This window comes from Suillus discolor (assembly GCF_016758755.1).
Source record: "Suillus discolor strain FC423 chromosome Unknown F5147scaffold_17, whole genome shotgun sequence".
Lineage (NCBI taxonomy): Eukaryota > Fungi > Basidiomycota > Agaricomycetes > Boletales > Suillaceae > Suillus > Suillus discolor.
The window spans coordinates 364,416-378,452 of record NW_024541264.1 but is presented as its reverse complement, the minus strand read 5'-3'; the positions used below and the strand labels follow the sequence as shown (position 1 = coordinate 378,452).

Here is a 14,037-nt window from a genome sequence, read left to right as displayed (position 1 = left end):
TATGCCATTGATCCGATCATACAAGGCCATCCATTGTGCAGTGATCATAGCTCATATTTAGACAAGAGTTCGTGATCGGAGAGGTAAGTAGTACATGCACGAATTCGCCACATGACCAAGTAAGTACTATTCGAGAAGGAAGCGTAATATCAGCCTCGCGTGAAATAAGCCTTCGCGCCATGAGAAGCCAGCTCTGCTTTAGCCTGCAGGACCGCATCAGCACCCTAAACCTGGCACACGTATGTCAAAATAAATTACCTTGTCCATGGTGTGTCCGGCAGCTGAATGGTGGTTCCATATCTGCAAGTGGCCCTAGTCACGCCTCTACTGCGCAGACTGCACGGAGCAACGTACCTGACGGTAATAGAAAGCATTCCCTAATCCTTGCACTGTCCAGCCAACTGTAGCGATCGTGCCAAGAATGCCAGCGGCCCAGTGGCCTTGCGCGTACATCTGAATTGTCTGAATAAGCCCTGCAGACCCTGTACTGGGAATCCCGATGATCCTGCACGGAATGAAACCACATTCAGCTTGATAGTCATGGTTTGCGAGGCGTACACGCACATGTAAACACTGAAGAGAAGGTGGAAGCCACCAAAGAAGAAATAGAAGTCTGTGAAAATGAAATGCGGTTTAGCGCGATCGAGGATCAAATTTTAGTTCGACGGACAGTAGTAAAGCGCTTGCTCCTGCATGTCATGTCAATTTGAGAACATGCTGGTAGGATGTTGCAAATAACGCTAACCTTCATATAACCATTATATATGGGCCTAATGAGGGGTAAATTTCTGAAACCCTGGTGTAGCATGGATGCCCATGACTTACCTATACCACAACAAGAACGATAAAGGCGCGATGATGAACATGTATCTAGCGTTTCATTGAGCGAGGAAGAGAATACACACTAGAACCTTGCTCACCCTATACTTCCACCGAGGTCCTTTCCGCCGTCGCTTGAACCAGCAATTAGAAGAGATATACAGGCTACCATATTCAAGATTAGGGTTCCCAAAAGGACAAGCCAGAGCTGGTACAGGCGAGTGATCAAAGGTCTTGAAGCCTCAGGAATCTCTTCGGAAATGGCATGGTAAATAAGAGGGTAAACTGGTTTGGAGGATGAGTATACGTTGCGATGAAATGCGCAGTCTGGCTCCTACACGGTGGCCAATTGTTGCGTCCATGGGTACGAATATGCTCTGCTCTCTGGTTCAGTTCGCGCTCACGTCTTTCCAAATCTTGTTCTCGTCTGCTAATATCCTCAAAACGGGCGTCGTGTTGAGGGACTTGCTTTGATGATGGGTCGTCAAAGGGATTTGTGTCAAGCGAATGGCTTGAGGCGAAGGGGTTTTCAGTGAATTCACCTTAGACAAATTCAAGTTAGGGGACAGTTGAGAATTTTCAATGAGAACGCACTCATGACTGGAGAGATTCTATTGCTGGTGTGTAGTTATTTCGCTTTAGCTAGCTATGTTCCTGAAAGTTACCGTCCGACGAAGAAGGATGTGCACCACTGCCACAAGTAACCGAGCATCGGAATTCGCCGGAATAACCCCCCTTTGTCAGAATTATTATTTTTCGATCGTATACGCCTATTTGTGGACATTTAAGCGGGCATGTACATGCGTAGCCATGCACTGCTGCGGGGACCTAATAGAAAATTTTCTACAAATGAAATGATCATCTTACAGCAAAATGACATTACCCATTGGACTTGCCAATCATGTGGTTACACCACACTAGTTGAAGCAAGCCTGTATACAAGGCTTCTGTGGCACAATAAAAAAAATGTGACTGCAATCGAGGACAACGTTTTGCCGACGTGGGAAATGAAATCCATTAATCCGGTCATACAAGGGATAAAAGTCTGAAAGACTTTATTCGGAAGTAATAACCGTGTCTCTCCTCCTACTACTTTCTTTCTCCCTTCAATTACCGTCAGGTAAACGCATTCCTTCGTTTTTTCATAACGTCGGTTCCTCGCGTCCGACTCATGCTTTTCGTGCGTGCTAACACCATTTTTTTGACTTAAATAGTTGGACCTTTGCAAGTGTCCTGTCACTCGTTGATCACGAACACCTCGTCTTCACCCCCGCTCTCTCCACATCTGCATTCTTTTTCTCCTATTTACACATTATTCAACATGTTCTCCACATTTGCAACACTCGTCCTGTCCCTCATTGCTACGTCTGTAGTGTCTGCGCTCGTCGTTCCTCGCGCGACTGCCCCTCAAGGCTGGGACACCTCAGCTCTTGAGGTTTGTCAATCTATCCCTCGTGAATTATGCCCTTGTGTCCTGACACCGTTTCTCAGCCCTATGACACCTACCACTGTAGATATGTCGCACTCCAGTGCCAAACCCAGCACAACACGGAATTCTTTTCTGACTGCTGCCACCCCCTCGCGGTTGGTGTTACGTTGTATATCTTGGATTGACCTTGCTCATAGTCCATCTAGGCCGGCGAGAGCGCTAGCGCTCTCCCCGCTCAGTGCCAGATGCCCTCTGGTGACTCCTGCAGCAATGGTGAACTTGTATCGAATGATGATGGCTGTGATGATGGTCCCTCATCGACTCCAACAGCTTCTCCTGCATCCTCCACCCCCGTGCAGCCTGCCCCTCTGCCCACTACGAGCAACACCCCCATCGCTGTCCCTGCTCCGACTACTACCTCGGAGGCAGTCTCGACGACCGCGCCATCCACTGGTTCTAGCGACAGCAGTCTGAACTATGGCGGATAGTAAATATATTTTGTCTTACCACTGCTCAAATACTCAAATTTGCATTACAGTGCAACTTACTTCTACCAGGAAGGCAACCCAGGCGCATGTGGAACAGTCCACTCTGATTCTGACTTCATCTGCGCTATGGATCAATCTCGTTACGGCAACTCTGGCAATGCTTCCCCCCTTTGTGGTCAACAGGTCCAAATCACCAATCAGATCAACGGCAACACCGTTGTGGTTACGATTGCTGATGACTGCCCGACTTGTCAGAACGAGAACTCCATCGACCTTTCTGTTGCTGCCTTCCAAGCTCTAGACAACCTCTCCGTTGGCGACCTTCCCAGTACGTCTTGTCTCATCACTTGGTTTAATGATCCTGGCTGACCTGACCCTTAATAGTTACCTGGAAGTTCCTTAATTAGTTGTCCCTTAGCAGACACTGTGTGCCTCTTCCATCGTTCACTGTTTTCATTCCTTTGCCGCATTGATGCGTTATTTGGTTTGACGGGCTAGTCCCGTTGGAGCATGGTAGCTGGCGTTGGCGTTCAGGACATTAACGACCCTGGTGGCTCTTGGTTTCCACACCGACGATCAAATGCCCATTCCCTCCACTGGCAACACATTCATTGTTCGCTCTTGTTTATATGGCTTTACAATCACTCGGAATCACGCATACTCATGAATTTCTTTTGTTATCGGGTTTTTATCATATTCAGGGCATGCAATATGTTTCATACATTGTTGATACGTTGATAGCTGGCTAGTCACAGATTGTTGGTCATGTCATATTCACATAGACGACGCAGTGCGTAATAACATAGATATTAAATCATTTGATCGATGTCATTGTGAGTGCTGTACTAAAAGAACAAAGGGAAATCCTGGTTTATACAAGGTTGCTGAACTTTGGCAACGTGCCACTTATTATTAGGACCTTGTCTTCTGTATCGTCGAAGGTTGTCGATGATGATCTTTGACATCGGATGGTGACAACGTTCCAGCGCTCGCTATTATGATTTGTTCCTTATGGAGATAGATGTATGCATCGCAGCGTTTAGAACGTTTTTGTTCGATGGTCTAGAGTCCTTGTGCCAACATGCCGCCGTCAACGTCAACGGTCAACGTTCATACCCAGAAAGGGGGAGGGGGGGTCTTCAGTTTAATTATTGTACGTTCAAAATACAAGGCTGAATTTGTGGCTATTGTGTAACGACATTTCAATAACACTGTAGATCTAGTTACAATTGGTCTACGTTGCAACAAGGTATGTGACAACACTCCGACCTTTAAGGTTTGAATAAAAATCTAAAATCTAAATGCTGCGAAAACTCAAGTACTCAAGTACTCATTATTCGATCGGGGAAGAACTAACGCTAGACGATGTGAGTCATGTGACGGCGGTCATTTTGCCTATCCATATTATGTAATATTGGATGCGGCCATTAATCACCCAGTCAACAAGCGAAAAGAAAAAAAATTGATTGCTCCTTGATGAGGGCTGTGAACAGATTTGAAAAGGAGGGCTACATCGGTTCACTAATGGGCCGATGGACAGGGTCACTATTGCATATCATGTCAGTAGGTCGGGCATACACTCGGGCGAGCCACAGCCTGTCAGCCGCGTCATCACGGACATCCCAATTCAACTATCCAGCGCCGTGAAATGCTTACCAAATAGTTGCAAACACCCCCATATATAGGTTTTGCGCGTTGTCGACGCGTCTACAACCAGGTTGATATAAATATCAAGTATTCATACAGCTCTAAACTAGACACCATGTCAGCTATTGCTCATAAAATTCTGGTTGTTGGTGGTAATGGTTTCGTTGGTATGAGCTTCTAACTCCTTATATCGTACCAAATCATTTATGGCTTGCAGGATCCGCGGTTTGTAAAATCGCTCTTGCCCGAGGAATGGAGGTCACCAGTATAAGGTAAGTCATTTCTGCAGCGTATAACAATTCTACCATCCGCGGTGCGGCAGCTCTTCCGGAAAACCTTACAAAACTCCACAAGGCCATACCCCTGCATGGGTGGAAAGAGTACGTGCCTCGTGCCCCCCTCCCTACCACATCAGCCCACTCAAACCCCAAACAGGTAGAGTGGCGGAAGGCTGACGCCATGAACCCGGAATCATATGCGGACATTCTCCCCAGTGTTGATGCCGTCGTCCACACTGTTGGTACACTTCTAGACAACACGCAGTACAAGCAGAAGATGCAAGAGGGTGATTTATTGGGCTTTATTAAATACCTTGTGGGCATGGGTGGTCCTGCAGCAGAAGGTCAGCGGAGCGCTTACGATATCCTCAATTATGAATCAGGTGCGTGATCCTTAATGGCCTCGTTTTACTGCGTGCGGTATTCATCATGCGTTGTCAGCTGTTCGTATGTGTGAAACATTCGTCGCGAGTAAGCCCGTATCCGGACTTACACGTGTTCGTCCCTTCGTGTACGTCTCCGCGGAGGACTTCAACCGACCTCTTGTCTCCGCGCGCTATTTCGAAACGAAACGGGAGGCCGAGAAGCGAATTGAGGAAATCGTCACAGATCATCCTCAATACAAGGGGGTGTATGTCCGCCCCAGTAAGTACATATCATTGACAATTCAATTTTTAATAACGTGTCATACTAGGTATAATATACCATCCGCACAACCGACCAATGACTACTATTCCAGCTACGATATTCGGTTTCTCGTCACGAGTCCATGACGCAGTACCATCATATGTCCCGATGCCTGCTTCGGTTCTTCGGTGGTTAGGCACGTCGGTGTTTCCCAATGCTACGGACAAAACGCCTTCCTCCCTGAATTCCTTGGCGAACTTGCTCTCGATTCCGCCAATTCATGTGGATCATCTGGCCGAGGCTATATGTATTTCCTTGGATCCAGCTAAGGATATACGTGGTGTTGTTGGTGTACGCGAAATGCACCAACTGATTGGTATGTCCCAGACGGGATCAGAGGAGCCGGCGGCAAACACCTAGAACATTATATACCTTTCATATTCCCTCGACGTCATACTGTACATTTTTTTTGTTCCTTCGTGGTAAATCGTTAATTCTTGGTCGACCGATTATGCGCTAGTTTCGTGAAAAGAATATATAAAGGACGTTAGCATTATGCAAGCCGATAACATTGTTAGGTGTTGTAGTTAGTATAAAAATACCTAGTGACTCGGGGGAAGACTCGGAGAATTTCAGACGCAGTGCTCTCGTCAAGAACTGTATAAACAATCGAGGCTTCAGCATTATGGCAAAGTCTTCCAGCGAGTAGAAGTGCTTTGACAGTGTGAGTAGACAGTTATCTGGCTAGCACTGACTCGGAGATAGATGCACGGAGAGGCAAAGTCCGAACTTCGCCTGTCATGGGCTCGGTCAGTCATTGGGAATAAGACGTGCTCCTCTGCCGTATACCAGTGCGTACTGTCATTTTTGGACTGGTACATACATATAACGGGTAATGCAGAACCTAGGCAATGTCTCGAGCGGAGATATGGTTGCACATTCTGACTATCCCGATCAATGACACGTTACCCAAGCTTTTACTTATCATTATCCAATAGTTTAGATGATAAGTAGAGCAAAAAACACTTGAAGCGGGAGGTTCGCTGACATACCTTGCGTAAATTCAATCCCCTCACCCCCAATTGAGGTCTCACACGCACACGCAGCCTGAGACGCTTGGTACCAAGATTAGATATGGAAAGATTGGGCGCTCGACTGATGACGAGGTCTCCAAGCCAGGTACAGGATTCCTGGGGTAGAGATCTTTCAGGTAAGCCGATGACTGCCTGAAACTTATAAAAGGGATTTGACCTCCCCCAGGGAACGCACGTTGCTAGTGGTATAGCGCAATAACTATCGCGGATGGTCACATGGACGTTGGCGTGTGAGATCGTGACTAACCACAGATAGACTCGCGAGTGGCTATGATGATAGCGGGTAAAGACTGGAGATGCTAAGCCATGGCATTTCCAACGGGTGTTACCATCGAGGGGGACGTCGTGGTGACTCGTTGGCAAAGTACAGTACTTTGTCACCCATCGACATGAACCTCTGCCGTGGAATGAAGTCTAGACTCCAATTGTGTGATTTGCACTTGCTTACTTTGGTATGACACAAACTGTCTCCTTTAAATCATTGAAATGGGTGCAGACTTCTTCCCCACGTAACACCTCATTACCACGTAACACCCCGCCACTCTCCCCCAAATTGTTGGTGAAGCGAGGAAGCGTACCTCGCCAAGCATTACACTAAACTATCCGCGCGTACGTTCGTACGTATCGACGAAGCAAAATTTATCGAACGACATTAAATAAACACATCATTCGATACCACCCAGCGGAATATATACCTATCATTAATTCGCCTCTAATTCTATCCGTTTCCTTCCTCATGAACTTTCTGTTCGCTCGCGCCCCGTCAATACGAATCGCCCCCACTGCAACTGCGCACAGATCTATCTCCCATTCTGTATCGGTTTCAAAGGCACTACCATTTTATCTTAACACTCTGCGCTCAGCAGAACAAAATGACGGCAAGGTCTTGCGTATGCTCATGTTCGGAAAACCCGGCGCTGGCAAGGGAACACTCTCAGCCCGTCTCGTGAAGAAGTATGACATACTGTCCCTATCCACTGGTGACCTTTTGCGGCAACACATCGCGGAGAGGTGAGGTCAAATTTCACGTGTCACATATGTGGCTACGGCGCATGGTGCTGCGGTGCTAACCCTTGCTTGTCATGGTATTAGAACGGAAATTGGCAGACAGGCAGAAGAAATCGTTGCACAGGGAAGCTTACTTCCTGATGATGTCATGCTAAAAGTGGTCGCGAGCAAACTCGAGTCGCTCAACAACAGGGTCAGTCTGCCACATTTCCCTCCGACGTGGTTACGGGCCTGAATTAGTGCCCCATTTTTACAGCATTGGATTTTGGACGGCTTTCCACGAACGCTAGGTCAAGGCAAATTGCTGGATGCTCATCTTCAGTTCGTAATTCTAATCTCATATCGTCGGGGCCCGCATATTGACTAATGTCTCAGGAGCCAGAATGCCCCATTAAGTCTTGTAGTCAACTTGGATGTCGCAGACAATGTCATCCTGAGTCGGATATCTGACCGCTGGGTTCATTTGCCATCTGGCCGTGTGTACAATATGTCATACAACCGACCCAAAGTGGATGGCTTCGATGACGAAACAGGCGAACCATTGACGAGGCGACCTGATGATAACCCTGTACGTGGATTCAAAACCTAAATGTTCATAACAAAGTTCCGACGGATGATTAATCAGGAGATATTTTCTCGCCGTCTCAAGCAATTTTACGATTCCACGTCGCCCCTGCTCGCATATTACGCATCGCCAGTCAACAAATTAGCACGACTTGTTACTCTGCAAGGCGAAACGTCGGACGAGATTTGGCCTCAGCTAGACGCCGTCGTGCGAAGGTCGTTCCCCGGCATTCGGGAACGCGTTTCAAGCATTTCCCAGCGGCGGTATAGTCTCAGTGACCCATTTGCAATGGAACAAGAAAAGCGAGCCATCAAGCGAGGTGCGGCTAGTGATGGGCCTAATCCATCCAAATTTTTAAATTAGCCGTGTTTCGTAGTTGAGTGTTTTGCTGTTCGCTCTTTCGCCATTTCTCCAGTTGTAACATTTTTCTTGTTCTACCTATGTCTCAACTACGTCTTTCGAATATTTGACATCTCACCATGTTTTTTATCAAATTGTATTTCTACCCTTGCAATCATACCGATAGGAAGTCTGGTATGCAGCATTGGATCACTGCAATTGGTTACCGGACGATTGTTTGTAGAACTTCAACACATGTTAAAGAGGTAGTCGCGGAAGATATCTACCATGTGACAGACCATCGTTCCTTCTGTTATGCGTTGGACGAATGAGAATTGAAACTGTAACGAATGTGTCGATGTAAGCTGGAGTAAGCTTTGTCTCAAGCCACCACTATCATGTCACCACGGACATCTCTAGCTCACCTTTCCGCGTACAAACGTCTTATCCACACGTCCAGGCCATCGTTCAACTTCATCGGGCTTCCAGATCCAACTTCCAACCTCCGTCCCATCATATACACCACTGCCACCTCTTCGTCCTCCCCTTCTGAGTCTAAACAGCACCCATACTCCCTCAGAGAATTCTCAGACGATACGGTAGACCACGAACTACAGTGGAAACTCCATCGAGAACAGCTCGACGCGTTCAACCACGCATACTGGGCAGAGGTAGGTTCTGCATTATCGTGATTCAGAACCAACGATTCGAATCGATCACTACTAGAGTAACACCCGCTTCGAGGCTGCCAAATCCTCAGTCCTCGCTGCCCTCCCACCCAATGCACCTACAGAAGCACACGAGCACGCATTGTCTGACTTTTACAAGAAGTGGGTAGTCCAGGAACGGGCGCGCCAGGACGAGTATGCCGCGGAGCTCAGGAAACGGACATTCGAGGATCTCTCGCTCTCTGCTAAAGTTGAGTTTCAGAGGGTAAAAAAGAGGTTGACGAGCTGGAGGTTTCTATAATTTGTATAGATTTTGCAACTGCAGGTCTCGTACGACACTACTCTATCCCTCTCTTGCGTACCCCAGGTCCAGCATCACCAGTTCCCTGACACGATGATACACGTCTCCCAGTCTCAGTCCTTCGACTCCTGAGCTCTCGGCTCTGTAATCTCTCGCCAAGTCACCCACCATGTCCTCCTGTATGCCTGGGAAACGCGACTTGATCTCGGGCATCAAAGGCACTGACAAGCATTCCTTCGTGTCAAGGTCGACACCTGGTATTTGAGATAATTGGGGTGAGGGTAGAATAACGTTGAACGTGGTATAAAGCGCGGTTGCACGGAAGCGGGAGGTTAGTTGGGCGTCAGTGATGTTGGCAGTTTCGCGAATGGAGTCCCAGCTAAAATGACCATTAAAGCTGATGAATGGGATAGGGAAATGGTACATACTCATCGTGATTGTATATTCTACACCACACTCTTTTGAATGAGGATTGTCTCCTCGCGTCTGGAATATCCTTGTACGACAGTCGTCATTCCGGCGACAAAAAAGCCATGATAAGCGCGACGACATACCTCGGCATGCGCGAGTAAGTGCAGCGCAGTAGCATAGTTTTCCACGCCCTCCGCATTGTCTTGCAGTGTGAGCACGTCCGCCGCATCTTCCAAGCTGAGCGCCTTGCCCTGAAGCACTTGCCTCACAAAAATCTTCATTATCTGCTCATGGAAATCAGCACAAATCAAGAGAAACAATAGAAATGTACGCACCCCAAGCAGCCCGTGCCTCCGGTCTCCCTTCAGTCTGGTACCTTTCGCCCTTATTACCGCGTCCACTTGCGCGTCCAGGCTCTGTTTTTGTTTGCCCCGCAAACTGCTGACAGCTTCCCGGAACTCCTGAAGAATTTTCTCCTGCACCGATATAAAATCCAGGCTATCATGGAATGCTGGACGGCATTTAGTCAAGCACATCGGTGCAAAAAGAAACCGAACAAACGTACCATCCAATACAGCATCGTCCGCATCCCCAGCCTCCTGCATCTGCGCCAAATGCGCAAGCTTGCCTACGCTAAGCATAAACTACACCGCACACCAATCAACACCTACCTCAATCCAATCACCGAAATCCAAATTGACTCACATGCTTAACACCTACATCCCCAGCGCCCTTCGCCTCTCTAAACAATCTTGTGCCAGCAACACTCCACCGCCCCTGCCCCAAATCCCTCAACCACGCCACCGCATCGCATTTGCCTCCCTCACCTTCCTCCTCCGCCCAGTACTCATCCATATACTTTCCCCACTCTCCCCTCCCACTCTCCTCCATCGCAAATACCACCCTCGCTTCCCCATGCACCATACACCATCGCACAACCTCCCTCGCAAACATTCCGCCAAAGCGGTCGACATAGTCTTCGATCGTGCGCGCGTGCGGATTGGAAGAGGGCGGGTAGACGGTGTCTTGGTGTAATAGCGCAGCGAGAGAGCGGAAGTCGGCGTGTGATGCGGCGAGCGTGAGAGCGTTTGGGAGGTAAGAGGTCAGACCTGTAAATTATGAGGTAGTTAGGAAAATGAAAGGGAGAAGACTGAAAGAAGGGAAAGCGTACGAAGAGTTTCGAGGATCTCGGGGCGGAGTTGATCGAAGCGTTCTTTGAGCTCTATGTGGTCCCTCTCGGAACCAGGTTCGTCTGCTGCTATGGGACTATCCGTCGATTAGCCTTCTTCTCTCTCAGGCTATGCATTGAGATAAACAACTTGCCTATCGAGCCAATCCAATCTCTCTTGCATACATGCGAAAAACATTGTCGCAAGCTCTGGGAGAAGCTCCCTCGATGCGCTTTTAGTGTTTGCTTTGCTCGGGTCAAGCGCGAACCTATAGCAAAGAAGGGTCACGATACATATGATAAACGAATCCCAAATCTACACACCTCGTGGCTGCATCGACAAGCTTTAACACACCATCGATGGCACTCGGGCGGCTCGTCCACGGCTTGATCATAGGCAGTTCGATGCCATACACGGCAAGATTATACGCTCTATACGAGAGCGCTGCTTGCAGAATCGTCTAGAGTCCACATCAGAACCATTCCAAACACGTATAAAACATTGTGAGAGTGAGAGGGTAAAAACTCACAACAACAGCACCTCCAACCTCTCTCATGGCACCTTCTCCAGCCCTCTCAACCCGTTCCACCATGAACGGAATCAGCCGGCCAATCTCCGCTACTCTATACCTGAAGAAATCTCGGACAACATCGTGCGAAGCGGATGGGTGTAAAAGAGGGTGGGCGGCTGTGAATGTGTGAATAGCATCAGTGACGAGGGAGTGGGAGGCCCCAGCGCTGTTCGGATGTAGTCAGAGGGGGAAATAAAGGAAGGAGTAGATAGAGGACGCACTCTAAATGTTCATTCATCTTCAACCAAAGCTGATGACATGCATAAAGTTTTTCCGCATCTGTAGCAAGACGCTGGCGGCTGCGCTGCGACATCTTTCCGAGTGCTGCATTGTCATTGATGAAACGTATGAGCCAGCTGAGCCTATCTTTTCGAGAGGTCAGTTGAGAGGTGAGGTCATGATTTGGTCGGATGATCTCTGGGTCTTTCCGGTTGGAATAAAGGTGTCGCGCCAATAATGAAAATAACCGACCGAAATCATCACAGAAGAAATCAGCGTCTTTGTAGTAGCTGCAAGAATAATATGTACGTACCGCTCTCGAGGACGGCCCTGCTTAACCCCTCTGCACCTGTCATGAGCGCCTCGGCATCAACCTCGGGCGGAAACGAGAAATGTAGGGGGTTATCGGGGTTGCTTCCGTAAAGTATGGCTTGTGTGAGGAGTGCTCTTATGAGGATCGCGCGGCCGGTTCTGTGGAATCAGATTGGCTCAGTCATCAGGACACGGAGCAAAGAAGTAGAGGGAGGGGAGGAACGCGACTTACGCCTCATCGAATGATTTGACCCTCCCTAAATCCACACGAGCACGCATGAGCACGCCGGCTGTTAGTATGAGCATGTCCTCGGGTCCTGCTCCTTCCCCTTGTTCCTGTTCTGCAGAAAACGAGTGCACTGAGGATTGGAATGTTGTAAGCACACCGAGTCCGAGTATCTGATCTGTGTTGGGGGCTTTCAGGGTAAGGCGATCCTGGTAGGGAGAGTCTATGCCGCAAGGGGGGTCAGCTGTTCGCTGGATTATGGCAGGCTGAGACGAGAACGCACCCCGAGCACAAAATACGACCACATCTACGAATCTGATCGCTACGACTGCACCTCCCCCGAGGAGTGTCAGACGAGGATGTAAGGGCGCCGACGCGGCTGTCTATGAGCACGCTTTTTAGCTAGATTTCATGCAGAGCCAAGATAGAGAGTCCCACCGTAGCATATAGCACCCCCGTGACACCATCTATCTTCATGCCTCCACCTATGCCCTCTATCACACCTCCATCTCCACCTCCTCCCTCAAACTTCGCCACCTCACCCCGCTTCGTGCTAGCACTAAGTCTAACAAGCGCATATATCCTTCTCGGTACCGGTGCGCCCATACCAAACCCACCGTACTGGTCAAGCGCCATCGCAGCTGTCTCTTGCTCGGACCCGGCGTATGAGACCAGAACAACGAGTGTCCCATCGCTGTAGACGCGGCAATTAGCTAAATTTTAACCCATCACGATCAAAATGCACCTCTCCACGCCCAAATCGACACCCTCCAGATCCTCCACGTTCCCCACTGCCTCTCGGACATCCACTTCACCCAGTAACACCTCCTTATTCAAGCTCCACCTCTGCACGCGGGTCTCGCTGAGCGTCCATAATTCCTTATCTGCTACCATACCCCTTCCAACCTCGCCACTACCAAAACCAAGAGCAAGAGCAGATATATTCCCTAGTGTAGGCTGGGGAGCAGGCGTGGACCAGAGGAGACGCGCAAGAGAGAGCCCAGGTGCAGGCGGCGGTGCAAAAAGCCTTGCTGAGAGCGTATGCCGCCCGCTTTGAGATGTGAGCGTGAGTCTAAATAGACGTCCATGCGAGGTAGATGCAATGTAGATTTGACCCTACGAGCGTACATCAACACAAAAGACATGAGCGTGCTGAGGCACCTACGTCAATCCTAAGCAGTCCAGACGTATATTCTCCCTCTCCGAGCTCAAGATTGATGCTTTCGAAACTGCCCCCGCCTGCTAGACCGCTGGTTATGCTGTCCCAGAAACGGATGTCACCGCGGATGGAGAGAAGGACAAGACCAGGTTCTGAACGTGACCTAGAGGGGACTAGAGCGTGGAATGGTGCAGATGGAGGTTGCGCATAATCTTGAGAGGAAGGTGGACAAGGGAGGATGTAGCATGTAGTCGGTTTGGTGTGATGCCAGACGAAACAAGTGTTCGAGGACGCGGCAAGGGCGTACCCCGTGATGGCATCAACTGCACCTGTCCAAGATTGAGAATAGAAATCTGTGTACGGTCAAGCTTATTTTCAACGCTTGGATGAATTGAGTTGAGCAGATGGACGTACCAGCACCCTTTAACTCGCGCCTGACTTCAAACGGGAGTGCAGCATGAAAAGCAACACTGATCTCGTCCGTGCGCGCGTAGAGAGTCTCCCTCCCTGATCCTAGTACACGTTCATTATACATTTGCACGTCGTCGACGTCCATGACGTCTTGTACCACAGCGATATCCTCAGTTCGCCTAGAAGGTGTGCCGGCAGGGCGTGCACTGACCATGCGGCGCTGTCTAGGCGGCGTCACTGATTGACGCGGCGTAGCGTATCTGTGCGTTTTTCGTGGTGCAGGCGACGCCATCCTT

General features: G+C 49.0%; 6 protein-coding genes across 6 annotated transcripts; 4 read left to right on the top strand and 2 right to left on the bottom strand.

Moving 5' to 3' along the window:
• Window positions 1-11: 11 nt before the first annotated feature.
• F5147DRAFT_686039 (scamp family-domain-containing protein) lies at window positions 12-1,489 on the bottom strand. Its single transcript, XM_041436718.1, has 10 exons — window positions 1,414-1,489; window positions 1,158-1,361; window positions 921-1,104; window positions 826-870; window positions 746-770; window positions 671-689; window positions 565-613; window positions 355-505; window positions 259-300; window positions 12-203 (listed from the first exon to the last, which is right to left on the bottom strand). Exons 1-10 carry the CDS (start codon window positions 1,415-1,417, stop codon window positions 150-152), a joined length of 777 nt encoding a protein of 258 aa, XP_041294842.1. The 5' UTR covers window positions 1,418-1,489; the 3' UTR covers window positions 12-149.
• A 408-nt stretch (window positions 1,490-1,897) lies between these two features.
• Window positions 1,898-3,567, top strand: F5147DRAFT_609750 (plant expansin). Its single transcript, XM_041432413.1, has 5 exons — window positions 1,898-2,254; window positions 2,311-2,403; window positions 2,455-2,735; window positions 2,787-3,064; window positions 3,121-3,567. Exons 1-5 carry the CDS (start codon window positions 2,141-2,143, stop codon window positions 3,141-3,143), a joined length of 789 nt encoding a protein of 262 aa, XP_041294841.1. The 5' UTR covers window positions 1,898-2,140; the 3' UTR covers window positions 3,144-3,567.
• A 931-nt stretch (window positions 3,568-4,498) lies between these two features.
• Window positions 4,499-5,708, top strand: F5147DRAFT_573154 (mitochondrial protein; the record flags this gene model as incomplete). The annotated part of the gene is made up of 6 exons (XM_041431139.1): window positions 4,499-4,550; window positions 4,601-4,655; window positions 4,706-4,763; window positions 4,819-5,044; window positions 5,103-5,306; window positions 5,356-5,708. The coding sequence occupies 6 exons, from the start codon at window positions 4,499-4,501 to the stop codon at window positions 5,706-5,708; spliced, it is 948 nt and encodes a 315-aa protein (XP_041294840.1).
• Window positions 5,709-6,979: 1,271 nt separating this feature from the next.
• On the top strand, window positions 6,980-8,604 carry F5147DRAFT_93233 (adenylate kinase). The gene is made up of 5 exons (XM_041444476.1): window positions 6,980-7,393; window positions 7,475-7,583; window positions 7,647-7,711; window positions 7,766-7,958; window positions 8,016-8,604. Exons 1-5 carry the CDS (start codon window positions 7,119-7,121, stop codon window positions 8,316-8,318), a joined length of 945 nt encoding a protein of 314 aa, XP_041294839.1. The 5' UTR covers window positions 6,980-7,118; the 3' UTR covers window positions 8,319-8,604.
• Window positions 8,605-8,692: 88 nt separating this feature from the next.
• F5147DRAFT_573180 (uncharacterized protein) lies at window positions 8,693-9,263 on the top strand (the record flags this gene model as incomplete). The annotated part of the gene is made up of 2 exons (XM_041431141.1): window positions 8,693-8,965; window positions 9,021-9,263. The coding sequence occupies 2 exons, from the start codon at window positions 8,693-8,695 to the stop codon at window positions 9,261-9,263; spliced, it is 516 nt and encodes a 171-aa protein (XP_041294838.1).
• Window positions 9,264-9,305: 42 nt separating this feature from the next.
• F5147DRAFT_771767 (uncharacterized protein) lies at window positions 9,306-14,033 on the bottom strand (the record flags this gene model as incomplete). Its single annotated transcript, XM_041441284.1, has 18 exons — window positions 9,306-9,642; window positions 9,692-9,759; window positions 9,818-9,958; window positions 10,010-10,185; window positions 10,240-10,318; window positions 10,380-10,783; window positions 10,846-10,932; window positions 11,029-11,111; window positions 11,167-11,303; window positions 11,373-11,580; window positions 11,636-11,923; window positions 11,973-12,104; window positions 12,178-12,394; window positions 12,455-12,554; window positions 12,610-12,865; window positions 12,917-13,287; window positions 13,337-13,683; window positions 13,745-14,033. 18 exons carry the CDS (start codon window positions 14,031-14,033, stop codon window positions 9,306-9,308), a joined length of 3,720 nt encoding a protein of 1,239 aa, XP_041294837.1.
• Window positions 14,034-14,037: the final 4 nt, after the last annotated feature.